Genomic DNA, 26,021 nt, shown 5'->3' on the forward strand with positions numbered 1-26,021 from the left:
AGTATCCTAGTCTAATCTATCAGAGGGGGTCTTAGTATCCTAGTCTAATCTATCAGAGGGGGTCTTAGTATCCTAGTCTAATCTACCAGAGGGGGTCTTAGTATCCTAGTCTAATCTATCAGAGGGGGTCTTAGTACCCAAGTCTAATCTATCAGAGGGGGTCTTAGTATCCTAGTCTAATCTATCAGAGGGGGTCTTAGTATCCTAGTCTAATCTATCAGAGGGGGTCTTAGTATCCTAGTCTAATCTATCAGAGGGGGTCTTAGTATCCTAGTCTAATCTACCAGAAGGGGGTCTTAGTATCCTAGTCTAATCTATCAGAGGGGGTCTTAGTATCCTAGTCTAATCTATCAGAGGGGGTCTTAGTATCCTAGTCTAATCTATCAGAGGGGGTCTTAGTATCCTAGTCTAATCTACCAGAGGGGGTCTTAGTATCCTAGTCTAATCTATCAGAGGGGGTCTTAGTATCCTAGTCTAATCTACCAGAAGGGGGTCTTAGTATCCTAGTCTAATCTATCAGAGGGGGTCTTAGTACCCAAGTCTAATCTATCAGAGGGGGTCTTAGTACCCAAGTCTAATCTATCAGAGGGGGTCTTAGTACCCAAGTCTAATCTATCAGAGGGGGTCTTAGTACCCAAGTCTAATCTATCAGAGGGGGTCTTAGTACCCAAGTCTAATCTATCAGAGGGGGTCTTAGTACCCAAGTCTAATCTATCAGAGGGGGTCTTAGTACCCTAGTCTAATCTATCAGAGGGGGTCTTAGTATCCTAGTCTAATATATCAGAGGGGGTCTTAGTACCCAAGTCTAATCTATCAGAGGGGGTCTTAGTACCCTAGTCTAATCTATCAGAGGGGGTCTTAGTACCCAAGTCTAATCTATCAGAGGGGGTCTTAGTATCCTAGTCTAATCTACCAGAAGGGGGTCTTAGTATCCAAGTCTAATCTACCAGAGGGGGGTCTTAGTATCCTAGTCTAATCTATCAGAGGGGGTCTTAGTATCCTAGTCTAATCTACCAGAAGGGGGTCTTAGTATCCAAGTCTAATCTATCAGAGGGGGTCTTAGTATCCTAGTCTAATCTACCAGAGGGGGTCTTAGTACCCAAGTCTAATCTACCAGAAGGGGGTCTTAGTATCCAAGTCTAATCTACCAGAGGGGGTCTTAGTACCCAAGTCTAATCTACCAGAGGGGGTCTTAGTACCCAAGTCTAATCTACCAGAGGGGGGTCTTAGTATCCAAGTCTAATCTACCAGAGGGGGGTCTTAGTATCCTAGTCTAATCTATCAGAGGGGGTCTTAGTATCCAAGTCTAATCTACCAGAGGGGGTCTTAGTATCCTAGTCTAATCTATCAGAGGGGGTCTTAGTATCCTAGTCTAATATATCAGAGTCTACACAATACATTAACATCTCATTACAGCTTTGTGCTGTTCTGCTGTTATTATGAGCCATTCAATACAAAATAGTCAAATTTAGATTTTATTACAATTAAATATTTATGGCAAACCTTCCCGGTGGCAATGCGTTTTCTCTGTGGTGAATACAGAACAGAGAATATTGTTGTATGAATACTGAACGACACTGTATGAAGTGTTTCCCCTACGAAGGATGGGAGGGGTGGGGTCTTCCTATGGAGGGGAGGGGTGGGGTCTTCCTATGGAGGGGAGGGGTGGGGTCTTCCTATGGAGGGGAGGGGTGGGGTCTTTCTATGGAGGGGAGGGGTGGGGTCTTCCTGGGGTCTTCCTATGGAGCGGAGGGGTGGGGTCTTCCTGGGGTCTTCCTATGGAGCGGAGGGGTGGGGTCTTCCTGGGGTCTTCCTATGGAGGGGAGGGGTGGGGTCCTTCCTGGGGTCTTCCTATGGAGGGGAGGGGTGGGGTCCTTCCTGGGGTCTTCCTATGGAGGGGAGGGTGGGGTCTTCCTGGGGTCTTCCTATGGAGGGGAGGGTGGGGTCTTCCTGGGGTCTTCCTATGGAGGGGATGGGTGGGGTCTTCCTATTGAGTGGAGGGGTGGGTTCTTCCTGGAGTCTTCCTATGGAGGGGAGCGGAGGGGTGGGGTCTTCATATGGAGGGGAGGGGTGGGGTCTTCCTGGAGTCTTCCTATGGAGCGGAGGGGTGGGGTCTTCCTATTGAGTGGAGGGGTGGGTTCTTCCTGGAGTCTTCCTATGGAGGGGAGGGGAGGGGTGGGGTCTTCCTGGGGTCTTCCTATGGAGGGGAGGGGTGGGGTCTTCCTGGAGTCTTCCTATGGAGGGGAGGGGTGGGGTCTTCCTATTGAGTGGAGGGGTGGGTTCTTCCTGGAGTCTTCCTATGGAGGGGAGGGGAGGGGTGGGGTCTTCCTGGAGTCTTCCTATGGAGGGGAGGGGAGGGGTGGGGTCTTCCTATGGAGTGGAGGGGTGGGTTCTTCCTGGAGTCTTCCTATGGAGGGGAGGGGAGGGGTGGGGTCTTCCTGGAGTCTTCCTATGGAGGGGAGGGGAGGGGTGGGGTCTTCCTGGGGTCTTCCTATGGAGGGGAGGGGTGGGGTCTTCCTGGAGTCTTCCTATGGAGCGGAGGGGTGGGCTCTTCCTAGGGTCTTCCTATGGAGGGGAGGGGTGGGGTCTTCCTGGGGTCTTCCTATGGAGGGGAGGGGTGGGGTCTTCCTGGGGTCTTCCTATGGAGGGGAGGGGTCTTCCTATGGAGGGGAGGGTGGGGTCTTCCTATGGAGGGGAGGGTGGGGTCTTCCTGGGGTCTTCCTATGGAGGGGAGGGTGGGGTCTTCCTGGGGTCTTCCTATGGAGGGGAGGGTGGGGTCTTCCTGGGGTCTTCCTATGGAGGGGATGGGTGGGGTCTTCCTATTGAGTGGAGGGGTGGGTTCTTCCTGGAGTCTTCCTATGGAGGGGAGCGGAGGGGTGGGGTCTTCATATGGAGGGGAGGGGTGGGGTCTTCCTGGAGTCTTCCTATGGAGCGGAGGGGTGGGGTCTTCCTATTGAGTGGAGGGGTGGGTTCTTCCTGGAGTCTTCCTATGGAGGGGAGGGGAGGGGTGGGGTCTTCCTGGGGTCTTCCTATGGAGGGGAGGGGAGGGGTGGGGTCTTCCTGGGGTCTTCCTATGGAGGGGAGGGGTGGGGTCTTCCTGGAGTCTTCCTATGGAGGGGAGGGGTGGGGTCTTCCTATTGAGTGGAGGGGTGGGTTCTTCCTGGAGTCTTCCTATGGAGGGGAGGGGAGGGGTGGGGTCTTCCTATGGAGGGGAGGGGAGGGGTGGGGTCTTCCTGGAGTCTTCCTATGGAGGGGAGGGGAGGGGTGGGGTCTTCCTATGGAGTGGAGGGGTGGGGTCTTCCTATGGAGTGGAGGGGTGGGTTCTTCCTGGAGTCTTCCTATGGAGGGGAGGGGAGGGGTGGGGTCTTCCTGGAGTCTTCCTATGGAGGGGAGGGGAGGGGTGGGGTCTTCCTGGGGTCTTCCTATGGAGGGGAGGGGTGGGGTCTTCCTGGAGTCTTCCTATGGAGCGGAGGGGTGGGCTCTTCCTAGGGTCTTCCTATGGAGGGGAGGGGTGGGGTCTTCCTGGGGTCTTCCTATGGAGGGGAGGGGTGGGGTCTTCCTGGGGTCTTCCTATGGAGCGGAGGGGAGGGGTCTTCCTGGGTCTTCCTATGGAGGGGAGGGGTCTTCCTATGGAGGGGAGGGTGGGGTCTTCCTATGGAGGGGAGGGTGGGGTCTTCCTGGGGTCTTCCTATGGAGGGGAGGGTGGGGTCTTCCTGGGGTCTTCCTATGGAGGGGAGGGTGGGGTCTTCCTGGGGTCTTCCTATGGAGGGGAGGGTGGGGTCTTCCTGGGGTCTTCCTATGGAGCGGAGGGGTGGGGTCTTCCTATGGAGGGGAGGGGTGGGGTCTTCCTGTGGAGGGAGTGCTCTTCCTGGGACATACATCTATATGTCTACATTAGTGGCCACTGCTAAATGCATCTAGGGAAAACACTGGTATGTGATGCAAAGCTATCAGAGCTGTCTGCGTCCCAAATGGAACCCCATTCCCTATGTAGTTCACTACTTCTGACCAGAGCTCTATGGGGGAAGTGGGTGCCATGTGTCTTGTTATTCAGAATAATAACTGAGCATTGACTTACCTAACTAAACAGCTATACAACAGGAGACAGGACAGGACCAAATATGAGCAGTGACACCTAACTAAACAGCTATACAACAGGAGACAGGACAGGACCAACTATGAGCAGTGACACCTAACTAAACAGCTATACAACAGGAGACAGGACAGGACCAACTATGAGCAGTGACACCTAACTAAACAACTATACAACAGGAGACAGGACAGGACCAACTATGAGCAGTGACACCTAACTAAACAGCTATACAACAGGAGACAGGACAGGACCAACTATGAGCAGTGACACCTAACTAAACAGCTATACAACAGGAGACAGGACAGGACCAACTATGAGCAGTGACACCTAACTAAACAGCTATACAACAGGAGACAGGACAGGACCAACTATGAGCAGTGACACCTAACTAAACAGCTATACAACAGGAGACAGGACAGGACCAACTATGAGCAGTGACACCTAACTAAACAGCTATACAACAGGAGACAGGACAGGACCAACTATGAGCAGTGACACCTAACTAAACAGCTATACAACAGGAGACAGGACAGGACCAACTAACACTACACAAGAGGTGGTCATCTCTCCACTGGGAAAGCTACTAGGGATGCAGGTTTTTGCACCAACCCCACATGTGCACATTTATGTGTGTGTGTGTGTGTGTGTGTACACAGATGAATCAGGTGTGTTATATTAGAGTTGAAAATAAACCCTGCACTTGACAGACATACAGACTGTCTCTCTCTCTCACACACACTGCCCCCTCACACACACTTTCTCTCTCGCTCTCTCAATTCAAGGCCTTTATTGGCAGGGGAAACATATGTTAACATTGCCAAAGCAAGTGAAGTAGATAATAAAGGAAAGTGAAATAAACAATTAAATGAACAGTAAACATTACACTCACAGACGTTCCAAAATAATATAGACATTTCAAATGTCATATTATGTCTATATAGAGTGTTGTAACGATGTGCAAATGGTTAAAGTACAAAAGGGAAAATAAATAAACATAAATATGGGTTGTATTTACAATGGTATTTGTTCTTCACTGGTTGACCTTTTCGTGTGGCAACAGGTCACACATTTTGCTGCTGTGATGTCACACTGTGGTATTTCACCCAATAGATATGGGAGTTTATCAACATTGGATTTGTTTTCGAATTCTTTGTGGATCTGTGTAATCTGAGGGAAATATGTGTCTCTAATATGGTCATACATTGGGCAGGAAGTGCAGCTCAGTTTCCACCTCATTTTGTGGGCAGTGAGCACATAGCCTGTCTTCTCTTGAGAGCCAGGTCTGTCTACAGCGGCCATTCTCAATAGCAAGGCTATGCTCACTGAGTCTGTACATAGTCAAAGCTTTCCTTAAATTTGGGTCAGTCACAGTGGTCAGGTATTCTGCCACTGTGTACTCTCTGTTTAGGGCCAAATAGCATTCTAGTTTACTCAGTTTTTTTGTTAATTCTTTCGAATGTGTCAAGTAATTATCTTTTTGTTTTCTCATGATTTGGTTGGGTCTAATTGTGTTGCTGTCCAGGACCAGCTTGCTGAGGGGACTCTTCTCCAGGTTCATCTCTCTGTAGGTGATGGCTTTATTATGGAAGGTTTGGGAATCACTTCCTTTTAGGGAGTTATAGAATTTAACGGCTCTTTTCTGGATTTTGATAATTAGTGGGTATCAGCCTAATTCTGCATGCCCTCCCTCCCTCCCTCCACAGACACTACACCATTCCCCCCCACTCCTCACCCTGCAGCGCTCCAGTTGATGCTTCAGAGGTTCAGGCTCTGAGGCCGGTGGCTGCTGGACCTTCAGCCAGTTCTCAGAGTTGACCACAGCTTGCTCCAGTTGCTGCCAGAGGTTATAGAAGGCCAGGATCTTGCTCTGGTAGGCCAGCCACTCCAGCCTCTCAGCCAGCAGGGCACAGAACCCATCCCAGCGAGTGTTGAGCTCCTCGGCTGCTTTCTGGATGTCATCAGCCCTCCTACTACCACCCTCTGGAGGGACAGACACAACAGGACAGATGTTACAGTCAATGACTCATCTATCCACCTGTCTGTCAGTCTGTCTGTCTGTCTGCCTGTGTATCTATCTGAGTCTTCAGAAAGTATTCAGACCCCTTGACTTATTCCACATTTTGTTGTGTTACAGCCTGTATTTAAAATGGATGAAATAGATGTTTTTCTCTCACCTGTCTACACACAATACCCCATAATGACATCACAATACCCCATAATGACATCACAATACCCCATAATGACATCACAATACCCCATAATGACATCACAATACCCCATAATGACATCACAATACCCCATAATGACAAAGTGAAAACATGTTATTAGACATTTTTGAAATTTCTTAAACACGTAATACAGAAATATCTCATTATTCTTGCACTTCTTATCGTCCCAGAATAGGTTCCTTGTTAATCCTTAGGCCCTTATTGTGCCAATACTGGGATAACACTATACCATGTAGGAGAGACCTTGTTTCTGTCTTGTGGAGCTGCTCCAACCGTCCAGAAGACCACTGAATCTCCCTGGGTTTCCAAGGGAACAGTGGTGGGATCAGACTCGGGCTTCAGTAAGTCTGTCAACATCTTCATCATTGTTAGAGGAGCTACGTTCACAAATACAGTTCATGAAAAGATAAACAACGACTCCATTTTATATAAACTTAAATCAAGTGTTGAATCCTCGTATATAATCCAATGAACAGAAATAGTACAGCACTCCGGTAACTAAACTTACATCGACATCTTTTTATGGCCTCACGAACGTTTCGGGTACGAGCCGTTCTTCAGCGTGCAAGGCAATGGCAATCAATGTCACAACAACAAGTTATCGTCTCCCTATTCTAGGTTTATCACAGGGTTTATGAGATGTATTGATGGCATGGAGGATGCCGTCCATTACATTTCTGTTTGTGTCCGATAAAGAACCTGTTTCCTTTCAGGATGTTTTGGTCAGGCAAGATGTTAATGGCCTACTGAGAAACAGATAGAAACAGCAGTCATCTCAGCAGTTATCCCCTTCATTAAAAACAGCTATACAGCTGACTCCTTGTCATTAGGTGCATGTGTGACTCTGATTCATCATTGGATGTACATCACCAAACACTTATGTGAACGATTCAAACCAAGAGGTTATAAAGAAGAATTATTGAGTCAGACAAAAGAGCGTGGAAATGCATTCTGCAACGTCAAAACAAATCCCTCTCCTTCCTTTGGTGTCCACCTACCGTCCCATTTCAAGGTGCATCCAGGAAGTGGTTAATAGACATGGACACATATTACACAGTGACCCCAGCTTTGGTAAAGCCTTTGAATCCCCAGAGGTTTGGCTGTAAGAGACCCAAGAATGTTTAGTAAGGTCAGATTTTATCTAAGAAACAATATTTGATGTCTTATCAGTTTCCGGACAGCAGATTCCTTGTCACAACTGTCCACTGTTCCACTCTGCCCAGAGGGAGGTTCCAGGTAGAGTAACATGAAACATGAAATATGTTGTATATGTCCTTGTATATGTTCCGGTCACTTCTATTATGTGGGTGAGACCAAACGTGAACTTACGACAAGGATATGTGAGCATAAGAGCTCTATTCGCAAAACATGATGAAAAAAAATCACCCATTGCCAGGCATTTCAACAACCATAATTATGAACTAAGTACCTTCTATTATATGGCCATTGAATTGTTCTATGGGAGGAGATAGGGATCAATGATTTCTCCAAAGACATACTGCTAACGCTCTTGTCCCAGCAGTCCTTAATGAGGAATGTTATTTTTCTCATTTTTTTGTAGTAGGTTTTTTGTAGTAGGTTATAAATAGTCCAAACATTTAGGTGATGACATCATAATGCAATTGTATTGTGCGTCTATCTTTATTTGATCATCATGTTTCCCCCACAGCTTCCCTAACCCTCACAGCTTCCCTAACCCCCACAGCTTCCCTAACCCTCACAGCTTCCCTAACCCTCACAGCTTCCCTAACCCTCACAGCTTCCCTAACCCTCACAGCTTCCCTAACGCCCACAGCTTCTCTAACCCTCACAGCTTCCCTAACCCTCACAGCTTCCCTAACCCCCACAGCTTCCCTAACCCTCACAGCTTCCCTAACCCTCACAGCTTCCCTAACGCCCACAGCTTCCCTAACCCTCACAGCTTCCCTAACCCCCACAGCTTCCCTAACCCTCACAGCTTCCCTAACCCTCACAGCTTCCCTAACCCTCACAGCTTCCCTAACCCCCACAGCTTCCCTAACCCTCACAGCTTCCCTAACCCCCACAGCTTCCCTAACCCTCACAGCTTCCTCTGCTGGGATCTCTTGATTGGGCCAAAACTGACGGTTAATTTAGCATTATGCCCACCTGTCACGGTCTGACCTTCATTCCTTTGTTTTGTCTTTATTTAGTATGGTCAGGGTGTGAGTTGGGGTGGGCAGTCTGTGTCTTTATTTAGTATGGTCAGGGTGTGAGTTGGGGTGGGCAGTCTATGTCTTTATTTAGTATGGTCAGGGTGTGAGTTGGGGTGGGCAGTCTGTGTCTTTATTTAGTATGGTCAGGGTGTGAGTTGGGGTGGGCAGTCTATGTCTTTATTTAGTATGGTCAGGGTGTGAGTTGGGGTGGGCAGTCTGTGTCTTTATTTAGTATGGTCAGGGTGTGAGTTGGGGTGGGCAGTCTATGTCTTTATTTAGTATGGTCAGGGTGTGAGTTGGGGTGGGCAGTCTATGTCTTTATTTAGTATGGTCAGGGTGTGAGTTGGGGTGGGCAGTCTATGTCTTTATTTAGTATGGTCAGGGTGTGAGTTGGGGTGGGCAGTCTATGTTAATTTTTCTATATTTTCTATTTCTGTGTTTGGCCTGATATGGTTCTCAATCAGAGGCAGCTGTCTATCGTTGTCCCTGATTGAGAACCATATTTAGGTAGCCTGTTTTCCTTTGTGTTTTGTGGTTATGTTCAGTCTTTGTGTGTCTGCACCAGATAGAACTGTTTCGGTTTTCACTTTGTTGTTTTGTCATTTGAAGTGTTCAGTTTCTTATTAAAAAGATGAACACTAACCACGCTGCGCTGTGGTCCTCCGATGCTTCTTCCTCAGAAGAGGAGGAAGAAAGCCGTTGTTATTGTGACATTGATTGCTATTGCTTTGTACACTGAAGAAGGGCTCAAACCCGAAACGTTCGTGCTGCAATAAAAATATGTCAATTCAAGTTTATTTACCGGAGTGCTGTCCTATTTCTGTTCTTTGGAAAGAAGACTAGGTTCTCCTCTAGGATTTTGCCTGTGCTTCGCTCCATTCTGTTTTTTTTATCCTAAAAAACTCCCTGCTCCTTGCCGATGACAAGCATACCCATAACATGATGCAGCCACCACCATGCTTGAAAATATGAAGAGAGGTACTCAGGGATGTTTTTTTTCTTCAGTTTTACTTTAGTGGTTTATTGCAAACAGGAGGCATATTTTAGAATATTTTTATTCTGTACAGGCTTCCTTCTTCTGTCATTTAGGTTAGTATTGTGGAGTAACTACAATGTTGTTGATCCATCCTCAGTTTCCTCCTATCACAGCCATTAAACTCTAACTGTTTTAAAGTCACCATTGACCTCATGGTGAAATCCCTGAGCAGTTTCCTTCCTCTCCGGCAACTGAGTTAGGATGGATGCCTGTATCTTTGTAGTGACTGGGTGTATTGATACACCATCCAAAGTGTAATTAATAACTTCACCATCCTCAAAGGGATATTCGATGTCAGCTGTTTTATTTTTCATCCATCAATAGGTGCCCTTCTTTGCGAGGCATTGGAAAACCTACCTGGTCTTTGTGGTTGAATTTGTGTTTGAAATTCACTGGTAAACTGAGGGACCTTGTATGTGTGGGGTACAGAGATGAGGAAGTCATTCAAAATCATGTTAAAACCTATTATTGCACACAGAGTGAGTCCGTGCAACTTATTATGTGATATTATTCTTAAGCAAATGTTTACTCCTGAACTTTTTTAGCCTTGCCATAACAAAGGGGTTGAATACTCAGCTTTTCATTTGAATTCATTTCTAAACATTTCTAAAAACCTAATTACACTTTGACATTATGGGGTATTGTGTGTAGGCCAGTGACACAACATCTAAATATAATCCATTTTAAATTCAGGCTGTAACACAACAAAATGTGGAAAAAGTCAAGAGGTGTGAATAGTATCTGAAGGCACCTATGTATCTGTCTGTCTGTCTGTCTGTCTGTCTGTCTGTCTGTCTGTCTGTCTGTCTGTCTGTCTGTCTGTCTGTCTGTCTGTCTGTCTGTCTGTCTGTCTGTCTGTCTGTCTGTCTGTCTGTCTATTGATCAAGCCCCTGCCTCGTCATAACTAGGACCCCTGAGCCGAATAAACCTGAACGGTCTGTTCATTCATTGGTAATAAACACAGTGTAATCAACAGAGAGAAGACTGAAGTATCCAGTACGACACAACTTTCACAGACAATCATATGAAATCCATCCTTGTATAACCAGCCCCTGGTCACACACACACAGCCACACAGACACCCACCCACATACTAAACCACGCTGTTGTCAGGTAAACGCCACCATCACACAGGATTGAATTGAAATGTTCTATACAAATCCATACCTTCAGTGTTTCAGTGCAACAACAAGAGAACGTGAAAACCCTGTAGCACAGCAGTGCATCGATAACTTTGGTGTTCCAGTTGAGTTCAAGTGTTCTTCTATTCAGAACCTCTGACTCGGAGGCAGGGTGAGACAGTAGGCTCGGTCGCTATGCATTGGCGGCGTCCCAAATGGCACCCTATTCCCTATGAAGTGCACTACATTTGACCAGGTCTCCTATGGGCTCTGGTCAAAAGTAGTGCACTACACGTGGAATAGAGTGCCATGTAAGAGGAAGACAATGTTTATCCTTTATGACTTGTTAACAATGATACAAGGACAGAGGAGAGCAGAGGAGGTGACATGAGACGCAGGGCTCCTCGCCCATGGAGTCTCATAACAAGGACAGAGGAGAGCAGAGGAGGTGACATGAGACGCAGGGCTCCTCACCCATGGAGTCTCATAACAAGGACAGAGGAGAGCAGAGGAGGTGACATGAGACGCAGGGCTCCTCACCCATGGAGTCTCATAACAAGGACAGAGGAGAGCAGAGGAGGTGACATGAGACGCAGGGCTCCTCGCCCATGGAGTCTCATAACAAGGACAGTGGAGAGCAGAGGAGGTGACATGAGACGCAGGGCTCCTCGCCCATGGAGTCTCATAACAAGGACAGAGGAGAGCAGAGGAGGTGACATGAGACGCAGGGCTCCTCACCCATGGAGTCTCATAACAAGGCCAGGGGAGAGCAGAGGAGGTGACATGAGACGCAGGGCTCCTCGCCCATGGAGTCTCATAACAAGGCCAGGGGAGAGCAGAGGAGGTGACATGAGACGCAGGGCTCCTCGCCCATGGAGTCTCATAACAAGGACAGTGGAGAGCAGAGGAGGTGACATGAGACGCAGGGCTCCTCGCCCATGGAGTCTCATAACAAGGACAGTGGAGAGCAGAGGAGGTGACATGAGACGCAGGGCTCCTCGCCCATGGAGTCTCATAACAAGGACAGAGGAGAGCAGAGGAGGTGACATGAGACGCAGGGCTCCTCGCCCATGGAGTCTCATAACAAGGACAGTGGAGAGCAGAGGAGGTGACATGAGACGCAGGGCTCCTCGCCCATGGAGTCTCATAACAAGGACAGTGGAGAGCAGAGGAGGTGACATGAGACGCAGGGCTCCTCGCCCATGGAGTCTCATAACAAGGACAGAGGAGAGCAGAGGAGATGACATGAGACGCAGGGCTCCTCGCCCATGGAGTCTCATAACAAGGACAGAGGAGAGCAGAGGAGGTGACATGAGACGCAGGGCTCCTCGCCCATGGAGTCTCATAACAAGGACAGTGGAGAGCAGAGGAGGTGACATGAGACGCAGGGCTCCTCGCCCATGGAGTCTCATAACAAGGACAGAGGAGAGCAGAGGAGGTGACATGAGACGCAGGGCTCCTCGCCCATGGAGTCTCATAACAAGGCCAGGGGAGAGCAGAGGAGGTGACATGAGACGCAGGGCTCCTCGCCCATGGAGTCTCATAACAAGGACAGTGGAGAGCAGAGGAGGTGACATGAGACGCAGGGCTCCTCGCCCATGGAGTCTCATAACAAGGACAGAGGAGAGCAGAGGAGGTGACATGAGACGCAGGGCTCCTCGCCCATGGAGTCTCATAACAAGGACAGGGGAGAGCAGAGGAGGTGACATGAGACGCAGGGCTCCTCGCCCATGGAGTCCCATAACAAGGGCAGGGGAGAGCAGAGGAGGTGACATGAGACGCAGGGCTCCTCGCCCATGGAGTCTCATAACAAGGACAGAGGAGAGCAGAGGAGGTGACATGAGACGCAGGGCTCCTCACCCATGGAGTCTCATAACAAGGACAGAAGAGAGCAGAGGAGGTGACATGAGACCCAGGGCTCCTCGCCCATGGAGTCTCATAACAAGGACAGGGGAGAGCGGAGGAGGTGACATGAGACGCAGGGCTCCTCGCCCATGGAGTCCCATAACAAGGGCAGGGGAGAGCAGAGGAGGTGACATGAGACGCAGGGCCCCTCGCCCATGGAGTCTCATAACAAGGACAGAGGAGAGCAGAGGAGGTGACATGAGACGCAGGGCTCCTCGCCCATGGAGTCTCATAACAAGGACAGGGGAGAGCAGAGGAGGTGACATGAGACGCAGGGCCCCTCGCCCATGGAGTCTCATAACAAGGACAGGGGAGAGCAGAGGAGGTGACATGAGACGCAGGGCTCCTTGCCCATGGAGTCCCATAACAAGGGCAGAGACAACGGTTTGCTATGGAAACAACAGCGAGGGGACAGACGACAGGTAGAGGAGAGTTGCCATGGGGACAGCCGGTGGTGGGTGGGTGTCTGTGTGGCGGTGTGTGTGTGTGTGTGGCGTGGGTGTGTTTCATTTACCGCTCGCCAGCTGATCGAGCAAAGCCTGTGCCGAACGAGTTGCTTCCTGAAGCTTCCGCAACTTCTCTGGCCTCTCCCTCTCTATCGCCTGAGAGAGAGAGAGAGAGAGAGAGAGAGAGAGAGAGAGAGAGAGAGAGAGAGAGAGAGAGAGAGAGAGAGAGGGAGAGAGGGAGAGAGAGAGAGAGAGAGCGAGAGAGAGAGGGAGAGATAGAGAGAGAGGTAGAGAGAGAGAGAGAGAGAGAGAGAGAGGAGACAGAGAAACAAAGAGGGAGAAAGTGATACATCATGGCCATAGTGACAGGCTGACAGTGTAGTGGTAGTGGCTGAGTAATGAGGTATGGTGCATTTTGGGTAACACTGCATTGTGAGGTGCATTATGGGTAAGGCTGCATGACCTATAACCTCACCAGGACTTTATCGTAGAGCTCCTGTACGCTGCCCTCCTTCCTGGACATGGAGAACTCTGGGCTCTGTAGGATGGCCTTGGAGCGCGTGATGAAACTGTGCAGCTCAGTGAAGTCCATGTCAAACCTGAACACACACACAACAACACGTCAATCCCTGCTCTGGTATAACGCTCCCAAGGTGTAGGACAACGTTAGGACAACCTGTTCACCAACTACACCTGCATATATACCTCTTCTTCTATGTCTTCCTCTGTGATCCAGTTTTTTATGGTTGTGCGATTCTCCTACTAAACCTGAAGACACACACTCTGTCTAATTCACACAGTGCTCTTCACGACCACACGAGCAGTTATAACAACTGTACCGAACACTGTCTCCACTTCACATCCCAAACATCTAAGGCATTCATCTGTACTGGCTAAGATACACAGCACCAACTGAGAAACCGAACTACTCAATAGTGGTTGACTCAGACTAGAGACATAATCCAAACCTACCTGTTAGTCAGCCTGTCTCAGGCCGACCAGGGACAAGAGAGAGAGACTAGCTTGAGTACAGAGGGAGAAGGGGCACATAGGTCTCTGGTTAAAACTACTGCACTATGTAGTGAATAGTGTTTCATTTGGTACGTCTCCAGAGACAACTGGAACTGACAACTGGAATATTGTCTTTAGGCCCGGAATTCAATCGTTGTAGATAATGGATTTTTCCCGCACGGCACACTACACACTAGACTCAGGATAAAATCAGGATATGCAACGATCGAATTCCTGCTATCGCTCAAAGTCACGATCGAATTCCTGCTATCGCTCAAAGTCACGATCGAATTCCTGCTATCGCTCAAAGTCACGATCAAATTCCTGCTATCGCTCAAAGTCACGATCAAATTCCTGCTATCGCTCAAAGTCACGATCAAATTCCTGCTATCGCTCAAAGTCACCAAGACTATAATAAGTCTACACCCCCTGTTTGGCCACACCCCCTGGTGATTCTGCAGAAAAGTGATTGGAGGAGCCTGCCACCTCACCTTTTCCTGAGCTCTGATTCGACAACAATCTGTCTCTTCTTCTGGGGCGGTGGAGAGGGCAGCGCTGCTTTAGTATTCTTCACCACCACCTTCTCACGCGTCGTCACCTTGGATACGCTCGCCGTCACCGAGTGTGTCAGTTTCGTCTGCTCGGTCTGCACCGTGGTTACAGCCAGCGAGATCTAAAACACACACACGTGTCAAAGAGCAGGTACACACACACACACACAGTGTCAAGCCACAAACACACACAACATCAGTGTCAGCTCACACACACAGACAGACAGGTCAGGACACTAACATACATACACCAGAGATCCCAAGGATTTGTTTCTATCCTATAAGTAAGAAAGTGAAGAATTGTTTGTGTACAGCAATATGCCTGGGAGACCTTCTCTCTTGTCCGTGTCATCGACAATGAATGTTAGAGTGACTGTTCCCTAGCAATGTTAGAGTGACTGTTCCCTAGCAATGTTAGAGTGACTGTTCCCTAGCAATGTTAGAGTGACTGTTCCCTAACAATGTTAGTGACTGTCCCCTAGCAATGTTAGAGTGACTGTCCCCTAGCAATGTCAGAGTGACTGTTCCCTAACAATGTTAGAGTGACTGTTCCCTAGCAATGTTAGAGTGACTGTTCCCAAGCAATGTTAGAGTGACTGTTCCCAAGCAATGTTAGAGTGACTGTTCCCTAGCAATGTTAGAGTGACTGTTCCCTAGCAATGTTAGAGTGACTGTCCCCTAGCAATGTTAGAGTGACTGTTCCCTAGCAATGTTAGAGTGACTGTTCCCTAGCAATGTCAGAGTGACTGTTCCCTGGCAATGTTAGTGTGACTGTTCCCAAGCAATGTTAGAGTGACTGTTCCCTAGCAATGTTAGAGTGACTGTTCCCTAGCAATGTTAGAGTGACTGTTCCCTAGCAATGTTAGAGTGACTGTCCCCTAGCCATGTTAGAGTGACTGTTCCCTAGCAATGTTAGAGTGACTGTTCCCTAGCAATGTTAGAGTGACTGTTCCCTAGCAATGTCAGAGTGACTGTTCCCTAGCAATGTTAGAGTGACTGTTCCCTAACTAGATGAATGTTAGAGTGACTGTTCCTCAACAATGCTAGTGACTGTTCCCTAACTAGATGAATGTTAGAGTGACTGTTCCTCAACAATGCTAGTGACTGTTCCCTGCCTATTCCGTAACTCTAAGTAAAATAGTCACAGGTTTATGGGGTAAACAAACTATTTCAATAAACTTGATGTTGTTCTTTTCTTAGCTAAAAGCCTAAAGTGATGTAATCAGTGCTTGACATGGGCAGGTGTTCGCCGGAGATGACTACCGGCACCTAAAGTCTTCTACTGTTCCTCTTATAGAATATTAGATCACCAGTATTGTGGAGCTTCTGCACCTCATTATAAACAGTACCGGCACTCAAAATGAAACCGGAACCTATTTCAGTCCAGGTAATGCTCTGGACCTGAGGAGCCTCTCACAGTGGATTTACATCTCTACATGAAAGAAACAAGAGCTTCACTTAGATACATTTGTTCTTTCACATTTTTCAAGTGTTACTCTCTCGTGGCTGTGTGGTAGGGCCAATAAGAGAAATAAAGTGTGAGCTATTTAGTTGTTAGGAAACTAGACTAAAGCCCTGATCAGTGAGGTGTGGAGTCTAAACAGTGCTTTATCTCTGATAACACAGGTAACCCTTAACATCCTCCTCTGTGTGATGAAATACGGTGAGGTTAACAACCAAATCAGTAGACGTTTTCATGTTGTACGTGTGTTTGTCCAAGTACATAAAGATGCACTTTCAATCTTCTGTATAATCTCAGCCAGTCAAATTGTGAACCACGTCATCAAATTGTGTACTATGTCATTAAAGTGCGTACTATATAATCTAATTGTATACTACGTCATCAAATTGTGTATTACGTCATCAAATTGTACACTATGCCATCAAATTGTGTACCACGTCATCAAATTGTGTACCACGCCATCAAATTGTGTAACACGTCATCAAATTGTGTACCACGTCATCAAATTGTGTACCACGCCATCAAATTGTGTACCACGTCATCAAATTGTGTACCACGTCATCAAATTGTGTACCACGCCATCAAATTGTGTACCACGCCATCAAATTGTGTACCACGTCATCAAATTGTACACTACGCCATCAAATTGTGTACCACGTCATCAAATTGTACACTACGCCATCAAATTGTGTACCACGTCATCAAATTGTGTATTACGTCATCAAATTGTGTACCATGTCATCAAATTGTGTATTACGTCATCCATTCCTGCAAAATATATTTTTTTGCAATTTGATTTGAATGCTATGTAACAAATCCAATTGAAACTATGTGTTTAGAATTTGTTGTGCTTATTAAGATCATGGAGTGCATTTTTAGTTCTAATACTATTTGATATCTCTCATGAACGCTGAGTGTTTGCTATAGCCTGGATGGGTCCCGGATAGGCGAAGTTTGGCCATTTTGGGACTATTCTAATTATCCAGAAGGCCAGACAAGCCCAGTCAAGCACGGATAAAATATTTGAAATTATTTCAAATAGTATTTGAACCCAGGTCTGGTTTGTTGAATATGAAATATGCCCTCACACATTATGGTCAGGGACAAAATAGACAGACAGGCTAACAGATTGGTCAAACAGTGATATTGGAGTGTCGTGCTGCCATGGCGACCGTGAGATATGAGATAGCAGCTGGCTGACAGCTGATGGATGTTAGAGGTGGTTGATTAACACTGGGCTCATGAAGACACCACACTACAACTAGGGTCAAATAATATGATTATAATGAGTCTGAAGAGAGAGACATATGATTAGAATGGGCCTGAAGAGAGAGAGAGAGAGAGAGAGAACAGAGAGAGAGAGAGACATATGATTAGAATGGGCCTGAAGAGAGAGAGACATGATTATAATGGGCCTGGAGAGAGAGAGAGAGAGAGAGAGAGAGAGAGAGAGAGAGAGAGACATATGATTAGAATGGGCCTGAAGAGGGAGAGACATGATTATAATGGGCCTGGAGAGAGAGAGAGAGAGAGAGAGAGAGAGAGAGACATATGATTATAATGGGCCTGAAGAGAGAGAGAGAGAGAGAGAGAGAGAGAGACATATGATTATAATGGGGCCTGAAGAGAGAGAGAGAGAGAGAGAGAGAGAGAGAGAGAGAGAGAGAGAGAGAGAGAGAGAGAGAGAGAGAGAGAGAGAGAGAGAGAGAGAACAGAGAGAGAGAGAGAGAGACATATGATTAGAATGGGCCTGAAGAGAGAGAGACATGATTATAATGGGCCTTGAGAGAGAGAGAGAGAGAGAGAGAGAGAGAGACATATGATTAGGATGGGCCTGAAGAGAGAGAGACATGATTATAATGGGCCTGGAGAGAGAGAGAGAGAGAGAGAGAGAGAGAGAGAGAGAGAGACATATGATTATAATGGGCCTGAAGAGAGAGGAGAGAGAGAGAGAGAGAGAGAGACATATGATTATAATGGGCCTGAAGAGAGAGAAGAGAGAGAGAGAGAGAGAGAGAGAGACAGAGAGACATATGATTAGAAGTGGGCCTGAAGAGAGAGAGAGAGAGAGAGACGAGAGAGAGAGAGAGAGACATATGATTAGAATGCCCTTGAAGAGAGAGAGAGAGAGAGAGAGAGAGAGAGAGAGGAGAACAGAGAGAGAGAGAGAGAGAGACATATGATTTAGAATGGGCCTGAAGAGAGAGAGACATGATTATAATGGGCCTGGAGAGAGAGAGAGAGAGAGAGAGAGAGAGAGAGAGAGAGAGAGAGAGACATATGATTATAATGGGCCTGAAGAGAGAGAGAGAGAGAGAGAGAGAGAGAGAGAGACATATGATTATAATGGGCCTGAAGAGAGAGAGAGAGAGAGAGAGAGAGAGAGAGAGAGAGAGAGAGAGAGAGAGAGAGACATGTGATTATAATGGGCCTGGAGAGAGATAGAGAGAGACATATGATTATAATGGGCCTAGAGAGAGAGAGAGAGAGATCATGTGGATTATAACTGGCCTGGGAGAGAGAGAGAGAGAGACATATGATTATAATGGGCCTGGAGAGAGAGAGAGAGGAGAGACATATGATTATAATGGGCCTAGAGAGAACACCTGCCGCGGGTGACAGCATTCCCTCCCACATATGCCCCCCTAGGCACAACTATGACAACATAACCAACAAAAACGGGGTCACAACTCCTGCAGCTCTGTCGCACGCTGGGTATGTACATAGTCAACGGTAGGCTTGGAGGGNGAGGAGAGAGAGAGAGAGACAGAGAAACAAAGAGGGAAAAAGTGATACATCATGGCCATAGTGACAGGCTGACAGTGTAGTGGTAGTGGCTGAGTAATGAGGTATGGTGCATTTTGGGTAACACTGCATTGTGAGGTGCATTATGGGTAAGGCTGCATGACCTATAACCTCACCAGGACTTTATCGTAGAGCTCTGTACGCTGCCCTCCTTCCTGGACATGGAGAACTCTGGGCTCTGTAGGATGGCTTGGAGCGCGTGATGAAACTGTGCAGCTCAGTGAAGTCCATGTCAAACCTGAACACACACACAAACAACACGTCAATCCCTGCTCTGGTATAACGCTCCCAAGGTGTAGGACAACGTTAGGACAACCTGTTCACCAACTACACCTGCATATATACCTCTTCTTCTATGTCTTCCTCTGTGATCCAGTTTTTTATGGTTGTGCGATTCTCCTACTAAACCTGAAGACACACACTCTGTCTAATTCACACAGTGCTCTTCACGACCACACGAGCAGTTATAACAACTGTACCGAACACTGTCTCCACTTCACATCCCAAACATCTAAGGCATTCATCTGTACTGGCTAAGATACACAGCACCAACTGAGAAACCGAACTACTCAATAGTGGTTGACTCAGACTAGAGACATAATCCAAACCTACCTGTTAGTCAGCCTGTCTCAGGCCGGCCAGGGACAAGAGAGAGAGACTAGCTTGAGTACAGAGGGAGAAGCGGCACATAGGTCTCTGGTTAAAAGTACTGCACTATGTAGTGAATAGTGTTTCATTTGGTACGTCTCCAGAGACTGGCTGACAACTGGAATATTGTCTTTAGGCCCGGAATTCAATCGTTGTAGATAATGGATTTTTCACGCATGGCACACTACACACTACTCAGGATAAAATCAGGATATGCAACGATCGAATTCCTGCTATCGCTCAAAGTCACGATCGAATTCCTGCTATCGCTCAAAGTCACGATCGAATTCCTGCTATCGCTCAAAGTCACGATCGAATTCCTGCTATCGCTCAAAGTCACGATCGAATTCCTGCTATCGCTCAGTCACCAAGACTATAATAAGTCTACACCCCCTGTTTGGCCACACCCCCTGGTGATTCTGCAGAAAAGTGATTGGAGGAGCCTGCCACCTCACCTTTTCCTGAGCTCTGATTCAACAACAATCTGTCTCTTCTTCTGGGGCGGTGGAGAGGGCAGCGCTGCTTTAGTATTCTTCACCACCACCTTCTCACGCGTCGTCACCTTGGATACGCTCGCCGTCACCGAGTGTGTCAGTTTCGTCTGCGCGGTCTGCACCGTGGTTACAGCCAGCGAGATCTAAAACACACACACGTGTCAAAGAGCAGGTACACACACACACACACACACACACACACACAGTGTCAAGCCACAAACACACACAACATCAGTGTCAGCTCACACACACAGACAGACAGGTCAGGACACTAACATACATACACCAGAGATCCCAAGGATTTGTTTATAAGTAAGAAAGTGAAGAATTGTTTGTGTACAGCAATATGCCTGGGAGACCTTCTTCTCTTGTCCGTGTCATCGACAATGAATGTCAGAGTGACTGTTCCCTAGCAATGTTAGAGTGACTGTTCCCTAGCAATGTTAGAGTGACTGTTCCCTAGCAATGTTAGAGTGAATTGTTCCCTAACAATGTAGTGACTGTCCCCTAGCAATGTTAGAGTGACTGTCCCCTAGCAATGTCAGAGTGACTGTTCCCTAACAATGTTAGAGTGACGTGTTCCTAGCAATGTTAGAGTGACTGTTCCCAAGCATGTTAGAGTGACTGTTCCCAAGCAATGTTAGAGTGACTGTTTCCCTAGCACTGTTAGAGTGACTGTTCCCTAGCAATGTTAGAGTGACTGTCCCCTAGCAATAGAGTGACTGTTTCCCTGGCAAGTTAGAGTGACTGTTCCCTAGCAATGTCAAGGTGACTGTTCCCCTGGCAATGTTAGTGTGACTGTTCCCAAGCAATGTTAGAGTGACTGTTCCCTAGCATGTTAGAGTGACTGTTCCCTAGCAATGTTAGAGTGACTGTTCCCTAGCAATGTTAGAGTGACTGTCCCCTAGCCATGTTAGAGTGACTGTTCCCTAGCAATGTTAGAGTGACTGTTCCCTAGCAATGTTAGAGTGACTGTTCCCTAGCAATGTCAGAGTGACTGTTCCCTAGCAATGTTAGAGTGACTGTTCCCTAACTAGAATGAATGTTAGAGTGACTGTCCTCAACAATGCTAGTGACCTGTTCCCTGCCTATTCCGTAACTCTAAGTAAAATAGTCACAGGTTTATGGGGTAAACAAACTATTTCAATAACTTGATGTTGTTCTTTTCTGAGCTAAAAGCCTAAAGTGATGTAATCAGTGCTTGACATGGGCAGGTGTTCGCCGGAGATGACTACCGGCACCTAAACTTTTCTACTGCTCCTCTTATAGAATATTAGATCACCAGTATTGTGGAGCTCCTGCACCTCATTATAAAACAGTACCAGCACTCAAAATGAAACCGGAACCTATTTCAGTCCAGGTAATGCTCTGGACCTGAGGAGCCTCTCACAGTGATTTACATCTCTACATGAAAGAAACAAGAGCTTTCACTTAGATACATTTGTTCTTTCACATTTTTCAAGTGTTACTTTCTCTGGCTGTGTGGGTAGGGCCAATAAGAGAAATAAAGTGTGAGTTATTTAGTTGTTAGGAAACTAAACTAAAGCCATGATCAGTGAGGTGTGGAGTCTAAACAGTGCTTTATCTCTGATAACACAGGTAACCCTTAACATCCTCCTCTGTGTGATGAAATACGGTGAGGTTAACAACCAAATCAGTAGACGTTTTCATGTTGTACGTGTGTTTGTCCAAGTACATAAAGATGCACTTTCAATCTTCTGTATAATCTCAGCCAGTCAAATTGTGAACCACGTCATCAAATTGTGTACTATGTCATTAAAGTGCGTACTATATAATCTAATTGTATACTACGTCATCAAATTGTGTATTACGTCATCAAATTGTGTACCACGTCATCAAATTGTGTACCACGCCATCAAATTGTGTACCACGTCATCAAATTGTACACTACGCCCTCAAATTGTGTACCACGTCATCAAATTGTACACTACGCCATCAAATTGTGTACCACGTCATCAAATTGTGTATTACGTCATCAAATTGTGTACCACGTCATCAAATTGTGTATTACGTCATCAAATTTGTGTACCACGTCATCAAATTGTACACTACGCCATCAAATTGTGTACCACGTCATCAAATTGTACACTACGCCATCAATTGTGTACACGTCATCAAATTGTGTATTACGTCATCAAATTGTGTACCCATGTCTCAAATTGTGTATTACGTCATCCCATTCTGCAAAATATATTTTTTTGCAATTTGATTTGTATGCTATGTAACAAATCCAATTGAAACTATGTGTTTAAAATTTGTTGTGCTTATTAAGATCATGGAGTGCATTTTTAGTTCTAATACTATTTGATATCTCTCCATGAACGCTGAGTGTTTGCTATAGCCTGGATGGGTCCCGGATAGGCGAAGTTTGCCATTTTGGGACTATTCTAATTATCCGAAGGCCAGACAAGCCCAGTCAAGCACGGATAAAATATTTGAAATGATTTCAAATAGTATTTGAACCCAGGTCTGTGTTTGTTGAATATGAATATGCCCTCACACATTATGGTCAGTGGACCCAAAATAGATGTATGACCCAGGACAGGCTAATAGATTGGTCAACAGTGATATTGGAGTGTTAGTGCCTGCCATGGCGACCGTGAGATATGAGATAGCAGCTGGCTGACAGCTGATGGATGTTAGAGGTGGTTGATTAACACTTGGGCTCATGAAGACACCACACTACAACTAGGGTCAATAATATGATTATAATGAGCCTGGAGAGAGAGGACATATGATTATAATGGGCCCTAGAGAGATAGAGACATGATTATAATGGGCCTAGAGAGAGAGAGAGACATATGATTATAATGGGCCTAGAGAGAGAGACATATGATTATAATGGGCTGGAGAAGAGAGACCATGTGATATTATAATGGGCCTAGAGGAGAGAGACATGTGATTATAACGGGCTAGAGAGAGAGATACATATGATTATAATGGGCCTAGAGAGAGAGAGAAATATGATTATAATGGGCCTAGACAGAGAGACATATGATTATAATGGGCCCTAGAGAGAGAGACATATGATTATAATGGGCCTAGACAGAGAGACATATTATATAATGGGCCTGGAGAGAGAGACATATGATTATAACGGGCCTGGAGAGAGAGAGAGACATATGATTATAACGGGCCTGGAGAGAGAGACATATGATTATAACGGGCCTGGAGAGAGAGAGAGAGACATGTGATTATAATGGGCCTGGAGAGAGAGAGAGACATGTGATTATAATGGGCCTGGAGAGAGAGACATATGATTATAATGGGCCTGAAGAGAGAGAGAGAGACATGTGATTATAACAGGCCTAGAGAGATAGAGACATGTGATTATAATGGGCCTAGAGAGATAGAGACATATGATTATAATGGGCCTAGAGAGAGAGAGATATGTGATTATAATGGGCCTGGAGAGAGAGATATATGATTAATGGGCCTGGAGAGAGAGAGAGACATATGATTATAATGGGCCTGGAGAGAGAGATATATGATTATAATGGGCCTGGAGAGAGAGAGAGACATATGATTATAATGGCCTGGACAGAGAGACAGAAAGGGGGAAAACAGATAGTTGGAGAGAGAAAGAAAAGAAAGGGGGAGAAATACAAAGAGCAGAGAGAGACAGAGAAAGTGGTTGAGCGGGAGAGAAAGAGAGACAGAGAAAGTGGTTGAGCTGAGGAGGAAGAGAGACAGAGAAAGTGGTTGAGCTGGAGAGAAAGAGAGACAGAGAAAGTGGTTGAGCTGGAGAGAAAGAGAGACAGAGAAAGTGGTTGAGCTGGAGAGAAAGAGAGACAGAGAAAGTGGTTGAGCTGGAGAGAAAGAGAGACGAGAAGAAAGTGGTTGAGCTGGAGAGAAAGAGAGACAGAGAAAGTGGTTGAGCTGGAGAGAAGAGAGACAGAGAAAGTGGTTGAGCTGGAGAGAAAGAGAGACAGAGAAAGTGGTTGTGCGGAGAGAAAGAGAGACAGAGAAGAAGTGGTTGAGCTGGAGAGAAGAGAGAGAAAAGTGGTTGAGCTGGAAGAGAAAGAGACAGAGAAAGTGGTTGAGTGGAGAGAAAAGAGAGAGAGAGAAAAGTGGTTGAGCTGGAGAGAAAGAGAGACAGAGAAAGTGGTTGAGCTGGAGAGAAAGAGAGAGAGAAAAGTGGTAGAGCTGGAGACAAGAGAGGACAGAGAAGTGGTTGACGCTGGAGAGAAAGAGAGACAGAGAAAGTGGTTGAGCTGGAGAGAAAGAGAGACAGAGAAAGTGGTTGAGCTGGAGAGAAGAGAGACAGAGAAAGTGGTTGAGCTGGAGAGAAAGAGAGACAGAGAAAGTGGTTGAGCTGGAGAGAAAGAGAGACAGAGAAAGTGGTTGAGCTGGAGAGAAAGAGAGACAGATGAAGCGGAAGTGACTGACAGATAGAGGGGTAGTGAGAGATAGATGTATCTCTCTTCTGTATGTGTAATGTTTACTGTTCATTTTTGTTGTTTTCACTTATATATTCACTTTGTATGTTGTCTACCTTACTTGCTTTGGCAATGTTAACACATGTTTCCCATGCCAATAAAGCCCTTGAATTGAATTGAATTGATAGAAAGAGAAAGACACATCTGTAGAGAGGTCAGGTACCTGTGAGCTGCTCCTATCCAGGCTCTGCACCAGTTTGTCCCAGCGTTGGGCGAAGCTCTCCAGTCTGGCTTCCAGCTTATGAGCCACCTCTTTGTTCTTCACTGAGGAGACGAGGTCCTGACACAGAGAACACAGCTTGTCCATGGTCGGGTCTCTTCATCTCCAGGTCACCCTTCATCACCGTCTGAGACACACACACACACACACACACACACACACACACACACACACACACACACACACACACACACACACACACACACACACACACACACACACACACACACACACACACACACACACACACACACACACACACACACACACACATTTATTGATCTGTTCTGTTGAACCTTTATTAAGGGAACCTGGTTGGTGGACATAATCGAACGTTTCCACCTAAAGTTCTGTAAGGAGAGCTGTCACTAACCACTAACCTCCTGAAGTCATTGGCTAAGGGAGCTGCCACTCACCACAAGTTTCCTGGAATCATTTGTCTAAGGTTTGTCTAAGACCCGCCCTCACTGCTAGCTTCCTAAGGTGATTGGATAAAGTAGCTGTTACTCACCGCTAGTCTTCTCAGGTTGGCCACCATGTCACTCTGCTCCTTGATGCCACTGCTCTGGATGGACAGAACCAACTTCTCCTTCTGAGTCAACCATGAGTCAAACGAACACTGCAGAGAGAGAGATACAAAGACAGACAGAGAGAAAGAAAGAAAGATACAGAGAGAGAGAGAGAGACAGAGAGAGAGAAAGGAGGAGAGATTAGGTGAATAAGGGCAGATAGGTGAAGGGAGAGGTGCTGTTGTAATTCCTCAAACTTGTATCCAGCAATTCCACCCTGTTCAAGGTGATCTGACCTCTGATCTGACATCATCAGAGAGGTTAAAGCCACATGGTGGGAAACCTGACCGCTCTGCAAGATTGATCTCAGAGGGGTAAACAGGGTGGATTCCATCAGACATTAAGAAGAGTTTGAACCTCTGAACATAGAAGAACCTCAGTCTGTTCCAGAGGCCTGTGTGTAGTCTCCCTTTGGCCAGATAGGTCTGACTCACAACACTAGCCTGTTAGCTCTCTACACAACACTAGCCTGTTAGCTCTCTAGCCTGTTAGCTCTCTACACAACACTAGCCTGTTAGCTCTCTACACAACACTAGCCTGTTAGCTCTCTACACAACCCTAGCCTGTTAGCTCTATACACAACACTAGCCTGTTAGCTCTCTACACAACACTAGCCTGTTAGCTCTCTAGCCTGTTAGCTCTCTACACAACACTAGCCTGTTAGCTCTCTACACAACCCTAGCCTGTTAGCTCTCTACACAACACTAGCCTGTTAGCTCTCTACACAACACTAGCCTGTTAGCTCTCTACAGAACACTAGCATGTTAGCTCTCTACACAACAGTAGCCTGTTAGCTCT

General features: G+C 46.6%; 1 protein-coding gene across 1 annotated transcript in view; it reads right to left on the minus strand.

Moving 5' to 3' along the window:
- The window catches only part of LOC109879947 (dystrophin), a 237,438-nt gene that overhangs the window by 161,720 nt on the left and 49,697 nt on the right, over nt 1–26,021 (minus strand). The window contains 7 exon segments of the mRNA XM_031819531.1: nt 5,826–6,073; nt 13,072–13,159; nt 13,479–13,602; nt 19,936–20,117; nt 24,598–24,747; nt 24,749–24,781; nt 25,169–25,273. Coding sequence (XP_031675391.1) covers nt 5,826–6,073; nt 13,072–13,159; nt 13,479–13,602; nt 19,936–20,117; nt 24,598–24,747; nt 24,749–24,781; nt 25,169–25,273 — 930 coding nt within the window.

This window comes from Oncorhynchus kisutch, unplaced genomic scaffold, assembly GCF_002021735.2.
Source record: "Oncorhynchus kisutch isolate 150728-3 unplaced genomic scaffold, Okis_V2 scaffold2241, whole genome shotgun sequence".
NCBI lineage: Eukaryota > Metazoa > Chordata > Actinopteri > Salmoniformes > Salmonidae > Oncorhynchus > Oncorhynchus kisutch.